Here is a 17,807-nt window from a genome sequence, read left to right as displayed (position 1 = left end):
CTTTTAGCAATGCATGACACAAAGGTTTAACTTGTTCGGCATGTATGGATAGGTGATAAATGGGAGCTTTTGACAAGAAAAAACAGCCTTTCTTCCTCTTGTTTATATGCAGTCATTGAAGTGTACAGTACATTTATGTGTGTACATTAAAACGATTAAATGTTGCGAATAGATGGAGGCAGAATATCAGTAATGGGTGTACTGCACATATATTTGAATTAATCTGCTCGCTAATCCTCGCGCAAACTGCACAATTGCAATGCATTTTTTTGCCATACAATTTGTTTACTTGTCCGATTAGTAAAGAGCTCCGTGATTGGTGTAGAAACGCGTGTGTCGTTGCCAAAAGGAGGTAACTCTACTGTCCTCGTTTCCTTGCCTCGTAAAGCTTCTACACCAATCCTAGGAGCCGATGATGAGACTGCTGGGTTTGTTTGCCAGATTGACATTTGAACCCAACGAATCGTGTGTCTGGTGGGCGTGTCCAAAGGTGACGTTCGGTTGCGCTGCACGGCGCTGATCAACTTTTACTACCCGAGACGAAGCTGTTTTTTTTTTAAAGTCGTTAGTTAGCCTGCCCCTAACAACAACAATATACACGTTTTAAGTGTTTTTTATACAGCTGGCTTGCATAGCCCGTATTTGTATTCCAGACTTACGGGGTCAGCACTTGTTACAGTGTAACAGTACATTCCTGAAGTGACGCAGAGCGTACGTGTTCGTAATCTGCTGCTGTGCGAGCTAGCAAGAGGGCGGAAAGCTAGCCAACCAGCTAGCTAGCTCGCTAGCTCGCTATGTGGCTAGGCTAACTGTCCAGGCGAGCAGCTTGGGATCTACTCTCCACCTGACGCTACTTTCGTTGACCAGAAAAGACTCCCAGGTAGGTTTTGGAGAGCCACATCGACCCCGCGCTTGCACGCATGCCGTAGCACACGTTTGCTTTCCGTACCCGAACAGCAGAGATGATGTGATGCGGAGAATGTTAGCCGCTGACCGCAGCTGCTCAGCTGATAAGCTAGTCGACAAAATGACGTGCTAAGCTAACGCGGGTTTCGAGTCGATATGAACTCTTGACACTTTATTTACCATCCGTCTTGACTAAGTGCTGATAGTTTGGTACAAGTGCGAAAGCACAGTGTACTTTGTTTTAGTAATAAGTACACGGGATATGTAAAGAACTACAATCGATATGTTTCCATATTGATTTGTTGTGCTGAATAAAACTTGTATATGTGTCGTTAGCACACTGAAATTAATGCATTGCCAATGCATTGTGCACCATCTAAAATGCAGACATATCCACAGCACCCCCCCACCCCCTTGTTTTGCTCCTGTTCCTCCTGTAACCTTTAACCTCTGCTGTTGCAGCATGCTGATGGTGGGAGGCGATGGACGGCTGCACTAGAATGAGTGTGAAGGAGCTGTGTGACACAGATGACCTGGCCACCAGCCTGGTGCTGGACCCTCTTTTGGGCTTCAGCACCCACAAAATGAACATCAGGTATTCTTACTATAACCTGCCATGTCTGTCAGGCACTGTGTTAATTACTTGACATCACTACTATTATTATGTAACAATGGCGCTGTGTTGCAGTGTTGTTCATCGTCATTGTGTCTTGAATTCATCATGGATTCCCTTTTCCGTATTCTTGTGTAGCCCCCCTCCAGAGGTGCGGCGCTGGGGCAACCTGAAGGAGACGCTGCTACGCTTCCAACGCACGCACGACTTCCAGGCCACGTTTGAGGCACTGACGGTGGGCGAGCTAGCCGGCGACTACTTCAGCGCTTTGGGGGGCCACCGTCAGGAGCTGCTGAGGCAACATGTGCGTCCTCTCCTTGTTGGTTTTTTTTGTTTTTGTTATCATGGATAGTGGAAAAGTGCAACTGAGATGATTTGTTTTTTGTGGGTTTCTCTTTTGGATTTTATGTGCAAACACAGGACACTTTTACACAATTTGTACACAATTTAAAATGCTTATCCAGTTGCCTCATTTCATGTTTTTTTAAGTTAACAATGCTAAAAGGTATGATGATAATCATTAGAGGGAAGTTCAACTTCAATCAAAGTGGACCCCCATATACATTTTTTGTGTGTGTGTGGCCCTTGCGGAAAAAGTTGGTACACACACACTCAAGTCTGAAATTGATGAGCTAACGTGGGCGTGATGTTTGCAGGTGTACCGCTACCTTGGTGCCTTCCTCCTGGAAAGTGGTGTCAAGATTGAGTCATGTGACAGATATTCCTCAGAGACCAACGGAGCCAAGATCACCTCCACCAGACACTGGTACAAGCCCACCCAACTGCGCATCGCTGGCTTTTTTAGAGGCTGCTATCACAAAGACCCAAAGTGTTTGTCACTGAACGCCGCATGTGTTTGTGTTGTTGTTGCCGGGGCAGGTTTGTTGGCGAGAGAGTGGAGGTCCTCCTGGGCTGCATCGCCGAGCTGAGCCCGGCCGACAGCGCCGTGCTGAGGGCGGGGGTTAACGACTTCAGCGTGATGTACTCCACGCGCAAGCGCTGCGCTCAGCTGTGGCTCGGCCCCGCCGCCTTCATCAACCACGGTGAGCTGCTTCGACTTAGCAATGAAATACACGGCAGAAAAATCCTAAACTGAAGTTTTTTCCCCCAACAATGAAATGGTCATTGTTGGTTTATTTTGAAAGGGTTCTGCACCTGCTGTTGCTCTCTCTCTCTTTGCTATGGCAACCCATAAGTCTGACTGATGTAACAGCGCCCTCTGCTGGTTGCTGCCGTGTAGTGGCGTCCATTACGCCTCCATTGCTTCAACATAACTTTTGACACAAACATGAACAGATTCACCATACTGGACAATATTACTAAGAAGTGTGTGCAAATTTATTTTTATCAATATTTTTTCAGCCGCAGCAATCAGTGTTTTTAAATGCTTTGGCTTTCTGTTTTTATGCATGTTCACACGAATACGGATATAGGTTTTTAAATGCATGTTTTTGGCATCTTCCCCACACGCAAAACTTTAACCTGTCCATGACACTGAGCTTTTGGAGAACTCCTGCTTCAGTGTGTGTGTGGATGTGTGGTACAGGTTTTTGGTTTGTGTCAAAACAATGTGCGACTATCTAATTTTTAAAACATGGTAGAAGTGTGTGGTAGAAGCCGCACAAGAACGAATGACCATCAGCCTTTAAAGCAACACTGCAGGTTTTCTCTTCAACCAGCAGGTGATTGAGTTGATGAGCTCCTTCCCCGAAAATTGAAGGAGGTGACAATGACTAAATGACCTGCTTTAGTGATGGAAGAAAACGTGGGGTTTGACACCTTTGCTTTAGAGGACTTGTCAAGTGAGTCAAATCATTTGTTCTTTCATTTTGGATTAATCTCCTCTTCTCTTCTCTTTGTGCTCCGTGCTGGAAGACTGCAAGCCAAACTGTAAGGTAAACAAACGCTTGATGATGTCATTTCCATTCAATCCAAAGATTAATCCAAGCAAAGTTCTAACATTGATAAATATAAATGTTGGCATCAGTTGACTGCTCCGCCAACCTTTTGTCTCATGTCACCCGCCCAGTTTGTCCCTGGTGAGAAGAATGGCGCTTGCGTGGAGGTGATTCGACCCATCTCCCCCGGGGAGGAGATCACGTGCTACTACGGCGCCAGCTTTTTTGGGGAGGGCAACGAAATGTGCGAATGCTGCACCTGCGAGAGGTGGGCAAGGCGTCCGCTCACAATTTGTACTCCGCGGTCCCTCAAACGGAACATTTGAGTCCGCTTGTAAGTTGGTCGATTGAGGCTTAAATTGAACCGTCTTTCTCCAGAAAAGGGGAGGGTCACTTCAGACACAAAGGGAAGCAGCCGGAATGTGAGGAAACAAAGGACCCCGTGGACCAAAAGTACCGCCTCCGGGAGCGATACCTCCGCCATCACCGAGAGAAGGGCCACCTTACCTCCAGGCCCATTATTCCAGGATTGCACTCAGGTATCCTTTGAGGATTTGTCTCGTCAATACTCACCGGTTCACATAATTGCTAAGCAAAGTGCTGCGGTGAATCAAAAGCTATTGGCTCACTAAAACTCTGACATGTGACAATTTTCACTCATGTCTGCTTTGTGTTACAACCTCTTTGCTCTTGTCGTCTCTCTCTTCTAGCTATCCCCTCACGGAATTCCTTCACCCATCAAATGAGGAAAAACGCCCTGAAGAACAGAAAATTGACTCAAACCAAGAAGTGGAGGCGACAGAAGCACATGCGATCCTCTAAACTCGCCTGTACCAGGAAACAGCGGCGGACACTTCCTCTCCCGTCACAGTGTGTCATAAGGGACCTGAGGATCAGAGTTCGCCGCCACTCGCTGGACTTTTTGCTCATCTGTAAGGATCCAAAAAGCAAAGAGAGATCCCTTTTGCAGCAGCTGGAGGTCGTGAAGCCAAAGCCCAGCCCAAACGGCGGCCCGGTCAACTTGAAGTGTTTTGCTCTCGGGCCCTCCAAGTCCCTTCCGAGGAAGAAAGCAAAGTCTGTCCCCTTGAGGAGCTCGTCCAGAACCAAGAGCACAGATCAGATCACCCTCAGGCATCAAACGGCACCCGGTAACACCACGAGCCACCTCGACGACTCAGACAAAACCTCCAGTGCAACAAAGCAGGACCGGATGGAAGAAGCAGACTCTGAAATTAAGACTAAGAGCGAGCCTCGCATCTCCGCCGCCAACATCAGTCACGGTGTCTCAGACGGCAGTAAGACGGCTGCAGACAATCCATTAATATCACCCAAGCAATACCTTACCGTCCGCCTAACAAGGATATCAGTTCCTCGCGGGGAAGAGCCTGGAAAGAGCTCCCAGGACAAGGACACGAGAGAAGAGCTGAGAGGGAGTATGAGGCAGTTTCAGGGCCTCAGACCGCTGCCAGAGTCCAAAGTTCAGCCAAAGCAAGGCCCGGCACCGGGCACCTGCACCGCCGAAGGTAACCGAGGAGTGCGGGAGATGTTTTTCAAGTCTGTCGATCAGGTCAACGTACGCAAGCGACACAGCAGCGAGATGGTGGATTCTTCTTCCCTGTGCAAAGAAAGCAGGAAAAACAAGGTCATTGAAATCCAGACGCTGTCAGAAGAAATATGCAAACAGCAGCAGCAGGACGGCACGAGCGAAGAACACAAAGAGACGAGAAAGCCCGTCAGTGCTGCCAAACAAGGCGGCAAACCCGCATGTAAGGTGGCGCCCAATCAGGAAAGACAAAGTAACTCAAAAGGTGTTGAAGTTGTGAAAGTACACAAACCCCCTGCTTTACTGCAGACCGCTTGTATGCCAAACCAACAAGCGGGAACCAAACCTGATCAAAATATCATCTTAAAGCAGGCTAAAGTCCTCCTGTCGGACATTTTAAAGAAAGAGAAACCCGGGCAATTCCAGCGCCATTTTTCTACCTCGCCCCCCCGACAAGCGCAAAACCATGCATACAGACGAGGTGTCGGGAGGCGGCGGAGAAAGGACAGATGGTCCAAAACAAAAGTAGAAGAAAAGACGGCGGCAAACTCAAACTCCAGCAGTGCAGACGCTGCGTTAGTCGACTCCAGCCAAGCTTGCACCCATGCCCGACCGGCAGACCGGCACCTGGACGCCGCCCACCTCAAAGCACTACCTCCCGAGTCGCACATTTCAAGCAACGGTCAGAGCAGCCGGCACCCTCCTGCCCACCCCCAGGCGCACACGCAGTCCAACATACCTCTCAAGAAACGGACATTCCGCAGCTCTGTGGAGCCGGAAGAAAGTGCGGCTTCAGCTCCAGACGGAGACCAAAAAGTAGACCCTGGATCACCCAGCAACAAAAGATATGACCCCAGATGGGGTTTAGAAGCCAAGAGGGGTTCCAAACGAGGCAGGAAAAGCAGAATGCGGGCAAAAATCCAGAGGCTGAAGTCTCAAAGGGTCACAAGACAAAACCACTTCAGCAGAGTGCTTCGACCCAGAGGTCCCGAAGTCCAGCAAAGGAAAGTTCCCAAATTAAAATCGGAGGTGCGGCACAGGGATGACGGCGCTCCCCGCCGAGAGACGGTTAACCTGGACACAAACGGTCAGACGGAGGAAGCTGACAACCCGCAGGAAGGCTCTCTCGCAAAGGCCAAGATGGAAACCCTGGAAGAGGAGAAAAAGCCTGCGCTTAATTTCCGTATTCGTTTCAAGCGTCGGAGGGGCAAAGTCTGGGAAATGCAGAGTGATGGACTGGCAAACATGGCATTAAAAATTGAAGAGAGAGAGGACTTGGACAACGATCCAATCAAAGCTATCATGGACTCCGTGTCAGTACTAAGCATGGAGATGCAGGCGGCTCAGGCTCACGTGCAGGCCAGCAAAAAGTCCAAGACCCGACTGCTGCGCTTAAAAAAAAGGGGTGAGCGAAGACATGGCAGGAAGAAGGTCTCCACTGTTGCAAATTCAGAGCGGGGCTGCGAGGACGTACGAGACGGCAAAGAGAAACCCGATGTGGAGATCCTCTCAGCAGCCAATCTGCCGTCAGAAAAAATGCAGAGTGAGACGTCATCTCTTGCGCAGGGAACTAAAACCGAAGATCGATTTACAAGAAATTGCTGCCGCTTTGAAAGTGGGTCACAACAGAAACTGGAGACCGGTTTAGACCTGAATGGTCTCTCTTTGCCTGTTCTTAAGCTTCGCAGGAAGGTTGAAGGCATCTGGGAGGTGGACGACACGGACGAGGAGACAAACCAGCGTGACGTTAAAATAGACGCCAAAGTCAAGCGAGAGCTCAGAGGTCATCCTCTGGTCAAGCAAAACAAAGGTTTGCTGGACTTGAGCAAGTCCAGAGAGGAGTTCCCGTCTGCTCAAAGGATCCCCAACAGTAACCCATCGCTCCTCAAAACTGAAGCACCACAGTTGTCTTTGTCCCTGTCCCCGCTGTCCCTGTCCTCCCCGCCCAACGACAATGCTGACATCATATCGCCCGATGTCGGAGCAGAAGTGAACAGCGGCGGAAGGAAGCAGCGGCACAAAACCAAGTGCGCTACGGCGGAGACGGCGGCGAGCTGCCTCAGCCAGTCCCTCCAGCAGATTGACAACAGTCTCTCCAAGCTCTCGGAGGGTTTGTGTTCCTCTCAGATTTTTGAGAAAACGGCCCCCTTTTCCGCCATTCCCAATCCCCTCACGCAGCCCCCTTCCCAATCTCCTCCATTCCCTACGGCGGACAACATGCTCTCAGGCGAGCCCACCTTCCCAAACTGCTGCGACGACCTTCTGGACTTCCAGTGTCTCAACTTTGAGGGCTATTATCAGCCACAGAGCATCCTGCCGTCGTCTCCGTCCGATCTGTGTTCACTGGATCCACCCACAGACCCCTTCAGCACCCCCCTCTCACACAGCCCCTCCGACACGTGGACCACCGAGACGCCGTACCTCGGCCCCCCCAGTCCAGGAGATAACTTCAATGGTGAAGATCTGCAGTTCTTCCCCAGTCTGCTTTCATCCAAAAGCGATCCGGTTTCTCTGGACTGTGAAGCAAAGGACTTCTCCAAAGACAGACACGCCCCCCAAACCAGCTTCAGTTTTTCCTCCCTGAACCCAGAACTAGCGGCAAAAGGGGTTCCATGCAAGAATCCAGGAATCAGGTTGTCCAAAGAGGACTTAAAAAGTAATTTGTCAGTAGTTAGCAAACCACGCCTGTTTGGCACGTCTGCCCCGATGTCGCCGAATCTTCTTCCTTCAGTTCAGCACCCCCCCAACGTGAAGCCCAGCGGCAGCCAATCACGAGCCACGTCTAACCTCAAAACACAAGGACCCTTCCACCGCATGAGCATTCCTAACAAGTCCCAGTCTTTCCCGACTTGCCAGCCCAACGCAGCGAAGGGCGTGTCCCCGAGCAGCCTGGCCCGGTCCATCCCGGCATCGCCGGTGGCAAACAAATTCCTCAACCCGCAACGCTTGGCTGCCAAGACCCCCAGCGCCCCTGACAATCCATTCACCTTCCACGAGAAACCCTCCACGGTCATCCACAGGGTTGTCAAGTTTCAGGGAGGGAACCAGAGCCAGAACCTGTACAGCGCGCCTTCCCGAGACCACATGGCTGCTGGCGGCCATGCTGGTTTGCCCAAAACATTCAGTACAAAGTTGGCGGCGACCGAAAGAAGCGACTTGTGTCCCCACAAAGGTTCTTTTGGCCAGTCTGGCAACCCCATCAGGTCTGGCGCTCATATCAACAAACTCGGTTCTTTGCATCATCCGCTCAGTCGGAGCAGGGTGTCCTCTGAAAAACACGAGGACAACAGCGCGGCGTACAAGAACTTTTCCACGCTGCCACGGCCTTTCTTCTTCCCCAGTAAAGACGGGTACTCCTCCCCGCAGGACAAGAGCTCCACACACGGGAGATCTACCTCTCTGGGCTCGGACAAGAACCAGCCATGTTACACTCAGCAGGACCCTTTCGACTTCAGCTTCGGGTCGTCGCTATCTCCAATGCCTCATCACAGCAGTCCTCCAGTGGTCCACGGTACTCCTCCAGGCACGCCGGCACCAGCAAACAAGGGTCACGCATCAGCTTCCTTCCCCTACGGATCCCAAGGTCCCCCGTACGTACTCAACTTCAGTGGAGACCACTCATTGACCCTGGGCCTCAGGGACGGGCCTGAAGGCTATCCGGGGCTCGGCCCAACAAACTACACCTACCACTGCTTGATGGAACCTTCCGGAACACAGGGCCGGCTGGTCCTGGAGCCCTGTGGGTCTCAGCTATCCAACCCGCCTTCCTTTTCCTTGGGGGGGTTTTCAGGACTCAAAAGCGGTCAGGAGGAACATTTTAAGAGGGACGGGCATCATCAGAACCAGCCTGGTGATCACCAAGACGTGCCGCACTATGGACCAACGTCCCACTCCATGGGCTCCACTAAACCCAAGAGGGTCAGGTTAGTCGTGACAGACGGTACGGTCGACTTGGACCTCCAATATTCGGACTGATTCTCAGCTGCTGGACTCACTGGAGATGTTTTTGTAAAGCTTTTTTCTAAATTATATTTTGATGGTTTGGTGTTGATTTTGGACAAGAGACAATGCGCACACACACACACACACACACACACACAGAGAGAGAGAGAGAGAGCGAGAGAGCGAGTGAAAGCGTGGCGGATATCTGCGACCACACTTTGCAAGTTACGTGTCCACGACACTTAAGCCTCACTGAGGTGATCAGCTGACCACCACAGCAACGTGGCCATCAGAGACCTGCTGGCTATTCTTTTTAAAGGCAGCTTTGTGCCTCCGTCTTGCCTAATCAAGACTTTTTTTCCAAACGGTCTATCCTCCATTTTATATCCACAATAATCTCTTTTCGCACTGTTTGTACGTGTGAGTGTGTTGTAGTAGCGAGCTAACGTGTACTGTTGAGTCCAAGCTTAGCACCCACAGCGGATCCTCGGAACGAGAACATGAACGAGAACGACGGCGCACTTGTTTCAAGTGGAATATGGTTGGAGAACACCCCCATGGATGACTTGAGCTAGAAAGCTGCTTATTCATGGGAATGATGTCATTGGTCTAGAAATTAGTCTCCTCAGGGCTTTGAATCCACCTTTGGAACGGTCCATGGGTGAGACCAACTCGGGTGGTCTCACCCAAACCACTGCCTCGCTGTCCTTTAGCCTCACCCGAGTGAGACCTTGGCGAATAAATCATGTTTTGGTTTATGCTAGCATTTTGCCTCTGGTTAGCATGCAGTATGGCGCTCTGCTCCACAGACTCTAGTTCTTTGCTAACTACACAGCTACGCCACAAGTCTCCGAAATGTTCACGCAAAACTTGTTTTTATAGTTTTACACCCCTAAAACAATTCCAAATGTGTATAAATGATGAATGAAAGTGATAAACATCTTTAGCTTGCGTTTACCTTCATTGAATGTCACAAAGACAGCAGCACGGGCACCACCTTCCTGTTTTGCCGTGAGTTATTTCTCGCCTTCTTTGTCAAAGTTCTGCCATTTGCAACTTTCTTGTGTTTTGCAGCAGTGGAGAAGAAGAAAAGGAGAGCCTCGAAGTGAGAAACACTATTGAACTGAAGAAATAACTCATGGCAAAACAGGAAGGTGGTGTCTGTGTTGGTCTCGCCGCCATATCGTGTCTTTGGCGACAATTACGTCTTCAGTGAAGGTAAAAGTAATTTATTTTATGTTCAACTATTCCTTTTTCTTCATCATTTCTATGCATCTTTGGTTTCTGCATGTAAAACTAATTTTAAAACTATAAAAAGGTGACATTGTTGATATTCTGGAACAAATTAATTGGTTTTATGGGGAGTCTGAACTTTTGCTCATTCATTCATTTTCTACCGCTTATCCTCATGAGGGTTGCAGTGGTGCTGGAGCCTATCCCAGCTGTCTTGGGGCGAGAGGCGGGGTACAGTTTGGAATGGGGGTGGGGGGGGGGTGGGGGGGCAGAGTATGAACATGAACCGGTGGGGCCTACTAGAATGAGAGGCAAAACGTCTTGTAAGACAACCTAAACTGTTGCGATGGATTCAAAGCCCTGAGAACCATCTGGTGAAAACATGTAAGCCCCTGGTCTGGATCCATTTTCCAGATCTCTTATTTGGGAACAAATCAGCCGCTTCCCAGATGGGACGGTGTTTTACTTCCGAGGCTCCGCTGTCCACGCCAGGCTTGTACACTGTAAAGTAAATGTCCACGCCGGGTACGCAGTCCTGATCTCCCGGCGCGGATGCAGGGGAAGGTGCAAGGTGTCTGGACAAGAGTCGAAACGGTGACAATCTTTTCTCCTTTTCTCATAATTCCCGTCATCTTTGTCGTTCCGACCGAAGCAGGGCGTCGCCCGTCATCCGTGTGTTTATCTCCGCCTTACACCACAACCACTGTACTGTCACGCTTATTTATTGGAATCCCCTCATCCTTGTTGAAATGGTGCTTTAACGTAATTTATACTTCACACGGATCGTGTGAAAGGAAGAAATGTTTTTAAGCTTATTTAATGGAAAAAAAATATATTGACCTGAATATATATATACTATATATATAGTATATATATATATAGTATATATACATATTTAATTTCTCATCCACTTGTTCTGTTTTCTTTTTCCCTACAAACTGGCTGTTAGTCTTACTAAAGGTTTGCTGTAGAAATGTAAAATGTAGCTTGTAACATTAAAGACTTACTCTTTTAAAAAAAGAAAAAAAAAGGAAATTGGGCTCCTTGACTCATTTTTACATGTTTACACGTCAATTTAAAACTTTTAATAATAATAATTTAATTCCAGCGGTTACAGAATGAGCACATTTCGTCTTAAAGATGACAAAGCAGCGTCATTCCTAATAGGCTGGTCTAGCTACACACTGACTTCCTGTTCAGTGCAAAGCAAGCTTCAAATCAAAGCACCCATTTATGCTGACACTAGATGGCGCTACATCCTCTCACATTCTGTCAATTAATGGATTGTCTTCCCAGATTGCCGGGGATCAAGCACGGAGACTGTCACCTGCAGTACCGGGGAGGATTGAAAGTGAAAGTGAAACCATTGGACAGCATGTAAATGACAAAGAAAGGCCCCAATATGGGAGTTTTCTGGGGACAGTGGGGTGGGGGGGGTTGCCAGGGCCCACCTATCCATCGTCTTCCACTCCAGTTGAGAGACATAGTCTCTCCTCCGGGGTCTGGGTCTTCCCTAGGGCCTGATACCGGTCAGACGTATGAACACCCCTCTAGGGGGGCGTCCAGGCGGCATCCTGACCACCAGTCCAGTCCGCCCATCTTGCTGTTTCCGGGTGAGAACCGTGCAGAAAACAGAAGACTACGTAAAAATGTGCAGAAATGGAGGAAAGCCATGTCTGAGGTTGGAATGTCCATCATCCGTCATTCTACTTTCGGTTTCGGTTTGGTCCACAAGCACTTATGTGGACCTGAGTTTGAGGTTTGAGGGGGCGTCAATACCAACCGCTTCCTGTGTAGATGCCTCTACACCTCCTTCCTCCCACTCCTCCTCTCCTGCACCCCCTCTACTGGCTCCGGCAGCGTTTGACCCACTTGCGCTCTGCTTCCTCTCCGTTCATTCGCCCTTTAGTCTGCAACCAGGACACCGAGAGAAGATGTCTTCAACCATGTCGTGATGCTGGAAAGAACTCAGGTTCATGTTCTTCATCTTGGCGTAGCACCCCCCACCCCCGACTGCCCATTTATGATGGGAAGCAGTGCAGCAATGGCTTCCCTCATCTTCCTTCCTGCCATTGTTAGATCATCTCTCACATTGACTCACATCAGCGTAACGGGCCGTCATTGGCTGCTGTGTGTGTGTGTGTGTGTGTGTGCGTGTGTGTGCGTGTGTGTGTGTGTGTGTGTGTGTGTGAAGCTTTGGCTGCTGTAAGGAATTGGAAAAACAACAAAAAATGGAAGAGTTCAACTCTAACATCAGAGGGAGGGGGCAGGGGGTATGCCAGGCATGGGAGGGTGGAGCTGCATGGGGGGGGGTAGGACCAGGGGGGATGTGAGGCGGGTGAAGTGTTACTCCAGCAGGACCGGGGGGGGCAGCCGGGAATAAACGCTCCTCCATCCCCAAGCAGCTGGCCAAACACCTTCTGACTCCTCTGTGAGGGACGAAGAGAGGAGGAGGAGGAGGGAGGAGAGAGAGAGAGAGAGAGAGAGAAGGGGGGAGGAGGAGGAGGAGGAAGAGGCAGCTTCGTTGCCACGGCGCTGATTCTTTTCAGTCTTCCACCTTTTTTTATTTTTTTCTTCCTCTCTCCTCCAAAACATCATCATCTTCCCTCGTCGCTCCTGATCGCCTCCTTCGGACATCTCCTCTCCTTTCATCATCATCATCACCCCATCATCATCATCGTCAGGGACCGTAGAAGACGGTAAGAACCACTTCTGCTTTTTTTTTATGTGGGTGTGTGTTTGACATAGCTTCACTTTTGCAAAGATGTTGAGGGTTTGATTCCCACATGAGGGAGAAAACGGTCCTTGTGATGTGGTGCCCTTGAGCAAGGCAGCCAGCGCCCCGGATGCTGCTGCTGCAAAGTGTGCACTCCCAGATGTTGGTGTCTGTTAACGTATGTAACCACGGTCGTGTCGGCTCGTGTGCGCGCCTGGCATCGGCGTGTCAAGCCGCTAAGTCCCGCCCACATGCTGTACTGTACTGTGCTGTGCTGTATAGCCTTGCATGGCGCCGCGTGCACGGAAAAGGCTAACTAGTGCATTAAATCACACATTTGACACATCAGGCGAGCGGCACCTGAGCACCGTAACCGTGGGAACTAGAGTGGGGTGGGGGGAATGGGGGCGGGGGCAGCTGTTCAGCAGCAGGGGGCCGGCATCGGGTTTAGCGTATAGAAACATGGCGAGGATGCGCTTGACGTGATGCCGATGCCACCAGCTGACCTTGCTAAGCAAACCATTAGCAAGGATGCTAATGTTGACACATGCGCCTTAAAGATACAGTACTTTCAGGACCAATTCCCAGTGGACTCGCTTTTCAATCAAGGTCCACTTCGTATCAAATGACTTCGCTGTGCGTCGAAAAATCGTTAGTTTTGACTTGAATTTTCCAAACTCGTTGCTGCGTAAGTTCCGATTTTGGAAGGCTGCTGTCAATCATGGAGCACGATGCTAACGTTGTTTGTAGCATTAGCGCTAAGAGTCCATAGGCATCTGAACCGCCGTTTTCCCCCTACTATTTTCTGCAAATGGTCAACCTCACGCGCAACAATCTTAACGTGAGCAGGTCGTGGTTCTCAAAATCACACAATGTACGAGTTCACCTTGAACGCAACATCAAAGCTAATTGGATTGGAGTTTCACTTACAGTATCGGCAACAATCTGACAACCGAGATTTGATGGCTGTCACCTCACGTTGAGGTCCGCTCAAGTCCTGTAGGTGGCGATAGCTCGCATGTCACATGTCAAATTTGGACTGACTAATTAAGAGGAAGGCGACTGTCAATCACGGGTCAATCACGGGTCACAAAGAGACCTGCCAACAGAGAGCGTGGTACAAATACGGAAAGCGTCAGCAACAATCTAGACGCGCATCGTCGCGTCTAATCAGACTTGACAGCCGGCATCTCACACCTTTGTGCGAATCCGCCGCAGACACAAAAAAGCCCCTCAAACGCCTCCGTCGGTGCTTCGCTTGGCATCTGGAGCGGCTCGCATTGTCCTGACTGACATTTGGCAAGAGGAAAGCGCTTGTCAGGGGGCGGGACTCCGTTCAAAGTTCACACCACGGGGGTTTAAACGCCGGGGCCGCACGGTTTGGCAGCTAAAGGACGACTAAAGGATCAGCGGCGCTCCAGCCTGGCGTTTGTGTCGAGCTCTTTTGGATGCGGAGCAGATGGTCGGATTTGTGGAAGTGGAGATGAATTCATTAGCAACTTTGGCATCTTCTGCTCAGAGTGGCGACAGACGACACCACAACACACTTAGCAGCGCAACGGGCTCAGGACCGCCACAGACCAAATCGCTTGTCGGTGACGTGCCGTGGCTGGGTTGGTCTCAGGAGCGGAGTTAGACACAAGGCAGTGCCTTGATTGGTGGATGGGGAACGGTCACTTCCAGAAGATCCTTGAACTTCTTCAACCTAGAACTCTAACTGGAGACGAGGTTGACTGACTCTGACCGGGGCAGGTTGCCACCAATTGGTTTCCACCGTTGGTTTCTACCAACTGGTTTCCACCGTTGGTTTCCACCAGCTGGTTTCCAGCGGTTGTCCAAAGGTTGTCACCGTTCCACCAGCTGGTTGCCACCAGCTGGTTTTCCACCATCTGGTTTTCCACCAACTGGTTTCCACCATCTGGTTTTCCACCAACTGGTTTCCACCATCTGGTTTTCCACCAACTACCGACACATGAGCCAGACCACTTCTGTTGACATAAAATGTGAGCGCCAAAGGGGGGGCGGTTTGATGTAAAATGGTGCGTTTATGTACAATGGTTAACCTGACGCTACATAACTACAGTCCAGTCACACGGCATTGACACTGACTTCCTGTTCAGCGTAAAATAAGCTTCAAAGTAAAAGCGTGGCAGCATCAACCTGTGTTCTCAAATCGGACCCATTTATTTAGATCGGTAGGTCCCATCCGGGCCACCGCACGCCCTCCCGGTGCCGGGGAGGCGCCAACGCCGCCCCCGAATGAGGCTCTGCACCGGGAGGCTTTATCAGCAGATACGTCGGAGCTTACCAGTGGATGGAGATAAACGCTGATGAATTAGCATTAATTGGATTATTCCAAGCGCCGTCCGTAAGGAGTGGATTCTTGCGGTGGGGGTGGGGGGGTGGGAGGGAGGCAAAGGCGGTGCTGTCAGCCGCTTCGGATGCGACTCCTGCTTTTATTTGGAGGCCGAGTCTAAGACGCTTGACTTTCCGTCCAATATTTGCTCCGGCGCTCAAGAGGGATGAAGTTCATAACTCCGGATTTAGGCACCCCGTTCCCTCTCCCCGTTCCCGTTCCCCGCCTCGCTCCTTCCGCCCCCGGTTAACGGCTGATCTGGGACAGGAAGGCCTCCCCAGCGCTCTGGCCTACTTCCTCTGGTTTCTTCTAATTCTTCTCATTTAACTGCTCCACGTGTCCTCCTCGCCCCCCCATCGGTCACGCTCACCAGCAGAGACATTTGGGGCGGTCGGGGGGGGGGGGCGTTACACGTCGGTCATGGCGGCTGTCGGTTCCGGCCTTGCCTGTGGTGTATGCGTGGCACCGCAGGCCGGCCCGGCGCACCACGAAGTCTCTGTCAGTTTATTGGGGCTAATCGCTGCATCGAGCGACGTGGGGGAGGGGACGGAGGGGGGGGGGGGGGGGGGGCGTCTATATTTAGCTGCAGCGGATGACAATGTTTGTTTGTGGATCAGCTGCAGCTCCTCGCGCTGCATTCGGGTCCAGTGGGAAACATGCCAGTCATGTCCTTCCATCTCCGTGCGGCTCGGCAGATCCGCCGTTTAGTCTCGGAATTCAGGAATTAGCGACGACAGCCGGGCTGGGAGGAGTTTCAGCGAGGGGGGGGGGGTGTCACTGCGGCGATTCATCTCCTGCATGTGCGCTCGCCGTATGTGTGTCAGACAGCTAGCGAGGATCAAACTCAACGTCTGCATGGATTTTTTTTTTTTTTTGGAAAGGCTTTAAATACACAAAGGCAGCCGTTGGAAAATCCCACATTGTGTTCCATTCATTCCCACCCGCAGCACAGCGCAGCCCGCTTTTATCCTAAAGCCATTCAGGAATAAATTGATTACCTTTGGACCTTTCACCTTGACCCCCCCCCCCTTCCTAGCTTGGACTCCTAATCAATCGGCCAATGAATCAATCACCAGCCCTTAGTTTCAGTCTCTGAATCTTAAGACCGTATTGAGTTCCCGGGGTGCAAAGCAAACACATTCACCTGACATGGGTTGGCTTATTTTTACACTTTTACACTAAAAATCTTCATCAAGGCTTTATGGGGGTGACCGTTTCAACCTGGAAATGATCATTTCCTTTTGGAACAAACCCCAGCAGGTCGGCGGTCGATGGGCGTCCCACATGGGAATTTTTTTTTTTTTTTTTTACATCTACGTGACGTGATCTACAGCAATCCCTCATTTATCATGGTCAAATTCTCCCAAATTCTACAGTGATAAGTGAATTTCTTTATTCATTCATTCATTTTCTACCGCTTATCCTCACAAGGGCTGAGGGGGGTGCTGGAGCCTATCCCAGCTGTCTTCGGGCGACAGGCGGGGTAAACCCTGGACTGGTGGCCAGCCAATCACAGGGCACATATAGACAAACAACCATTCACACTCACATTCATACCTATGGACAATTTGGAGTGGCTAATTAACCTAGCATGTTTTTGGAATGTGGCAGGAAACCGGAGTACCCGGAGAAAAAAACCCACGCATGCACGGGGAGAACATGCAAACTCCACACAGAGATGGCCGAGGGTGGAATTGAACTCGGGTCTCCTAGCTGTGAGGCCTGCGCGCTAACCACTCAATCGCCATGCAGCCTGATTTCTTTATTTGTAAACAGAATATTTTTGGAGTTAGAGCACACAAAAAAAATTGTCGACCACCTTCAAAAATAGGGGTTTTAACATTGTCAAAGCCCTCCACACGGGAACTAGCACCCCTATAGTCAACTTTACACTCTCAAACTCTCTCAACACTTGAGAACAAAACATTAGCATAAAGACAAAAAGGTGTACTTTCCCTTTTCTACCAATAACGAGCCACTTGGTGTGAATGAGATGTGCTTCCTGTGGGGAAATTGACTATTTTTGGCGGGAAAAAAAAGTAAAACAGGAATTTTGGACCAAAAAAGTGTGCATTTACGGGTCTGTGAATGAACCTGACATGATGGAAAGTATTGATTAGGACCTGTGACGGGAGCAGAGTGCTTCATTCCGGCTCCAAGCGTGGAATCCTGGGCTGGTTTCTCCCAGCATTCACTGATCTGACATCAAGATGTTATTTTTGCCTCTTCCTCCTCCGGTGCACTTGTCATGCAGTGTGTGTGTGTGTGTGTGTGTGTGTGTGTGTGTGTTCTTGTGCCAGCTCGCTCCAGCAGTGGGCACCTGTGGGTGTTGTTAAACTTTATGGATGATGATGATGATGATGATGATGATGAAGCAGAAGGTTTGCCTTCCTAAATGATGCTTTTTATAGTCAATGGCGGAAGGAGGCGTGGCCTCATACACTGGGACTGAGATTGTAATGAAAGTTAATTTGTGCCAATTAAGGTTAAATCAATGATTTGAAGGCTCGTTGATGATTGGATGATTATGTTTCCTTTTATTCAGATGACTTTCCGGATCTTTTCAGGCATCCAGCACGTACCGTTAATGCTTTAAATGT

The 17,807-nt window shown here is 50.0% G+C and overlaps 2 protein-coding genes across 2 annotated transcripts in view; both read left to right on the top strand.

Moving 5' to 3' along the window:
• Positions 1 to 395: 395 nt before the first annotated feature.
• Positions 396 to 11,164, top strand: kmt5c (lysine methyltransferase 5C). Its single transcript, XM_058048402.2, has 9 exons — positions 396 to 880; positions 1,369 to 1,501; positions 1,658 to 1,823; positions 2,176 to 2,285; positions 2,399 to 2,562; positions 3,395 to 3,414; positions 3,549 to 3,685; positions 3,796 to 3,956; positions 4,128 to 11,164. The coding sequence occupies exons 2-9, from the start codon at positions 1,389 to 1,391 to the stop codon at positions 8,933 to 8,935; spliced, it is 5,679 nt and encodes a 1,892-aa protein (XP_057904385.2). The 5' UTR covers positions 396 to 880; positions 1,369 to 1,388; the 3' UTR covers positions 8,936 to 11,164.
• Positions 11,165 to 12,611: 1,447 nt separating this feature from the next.
• shank1 (SH3 and multiple ankyrin repeat domains 1) overlaps positions 12,612 to 17,807 on the top strand; it is a 40,465-nt gene continuing 35,269 nt past the window's right edge. Inside the window, exon 1 of the mRNA XM_078797429.1 lies at positions 12,612 to 12,834. The gene's annotated coding sequence lies outside the window, so the exon portion shown is untranslated. The remainder of the gene's footprint in view (positions 12,835 to 17,807) is intronic.

This window comes from Doryrhamphus excisus, linkage group LG16 (genome assembly GCF_037039965.1).
Source record: "Doryrhamphus excisus strain RoL-2023G ecotype Guam linkage group LG16, RoL_Dexc_Guam_v1.1, whole genome shotgun sequence".
Lineage (NCBI taxonomy): Eukaryota > Metazoa > Chordata > Actinopteri > Syngnathiformes > Syngnathidae > Doryrhamphus > Doryrhamphus excisus.
The sequence above is the reverse complement of the archived record's forward strand: the minus strand, read 5'-3'. Positions and strand labels throughout refer to the sequence as shown.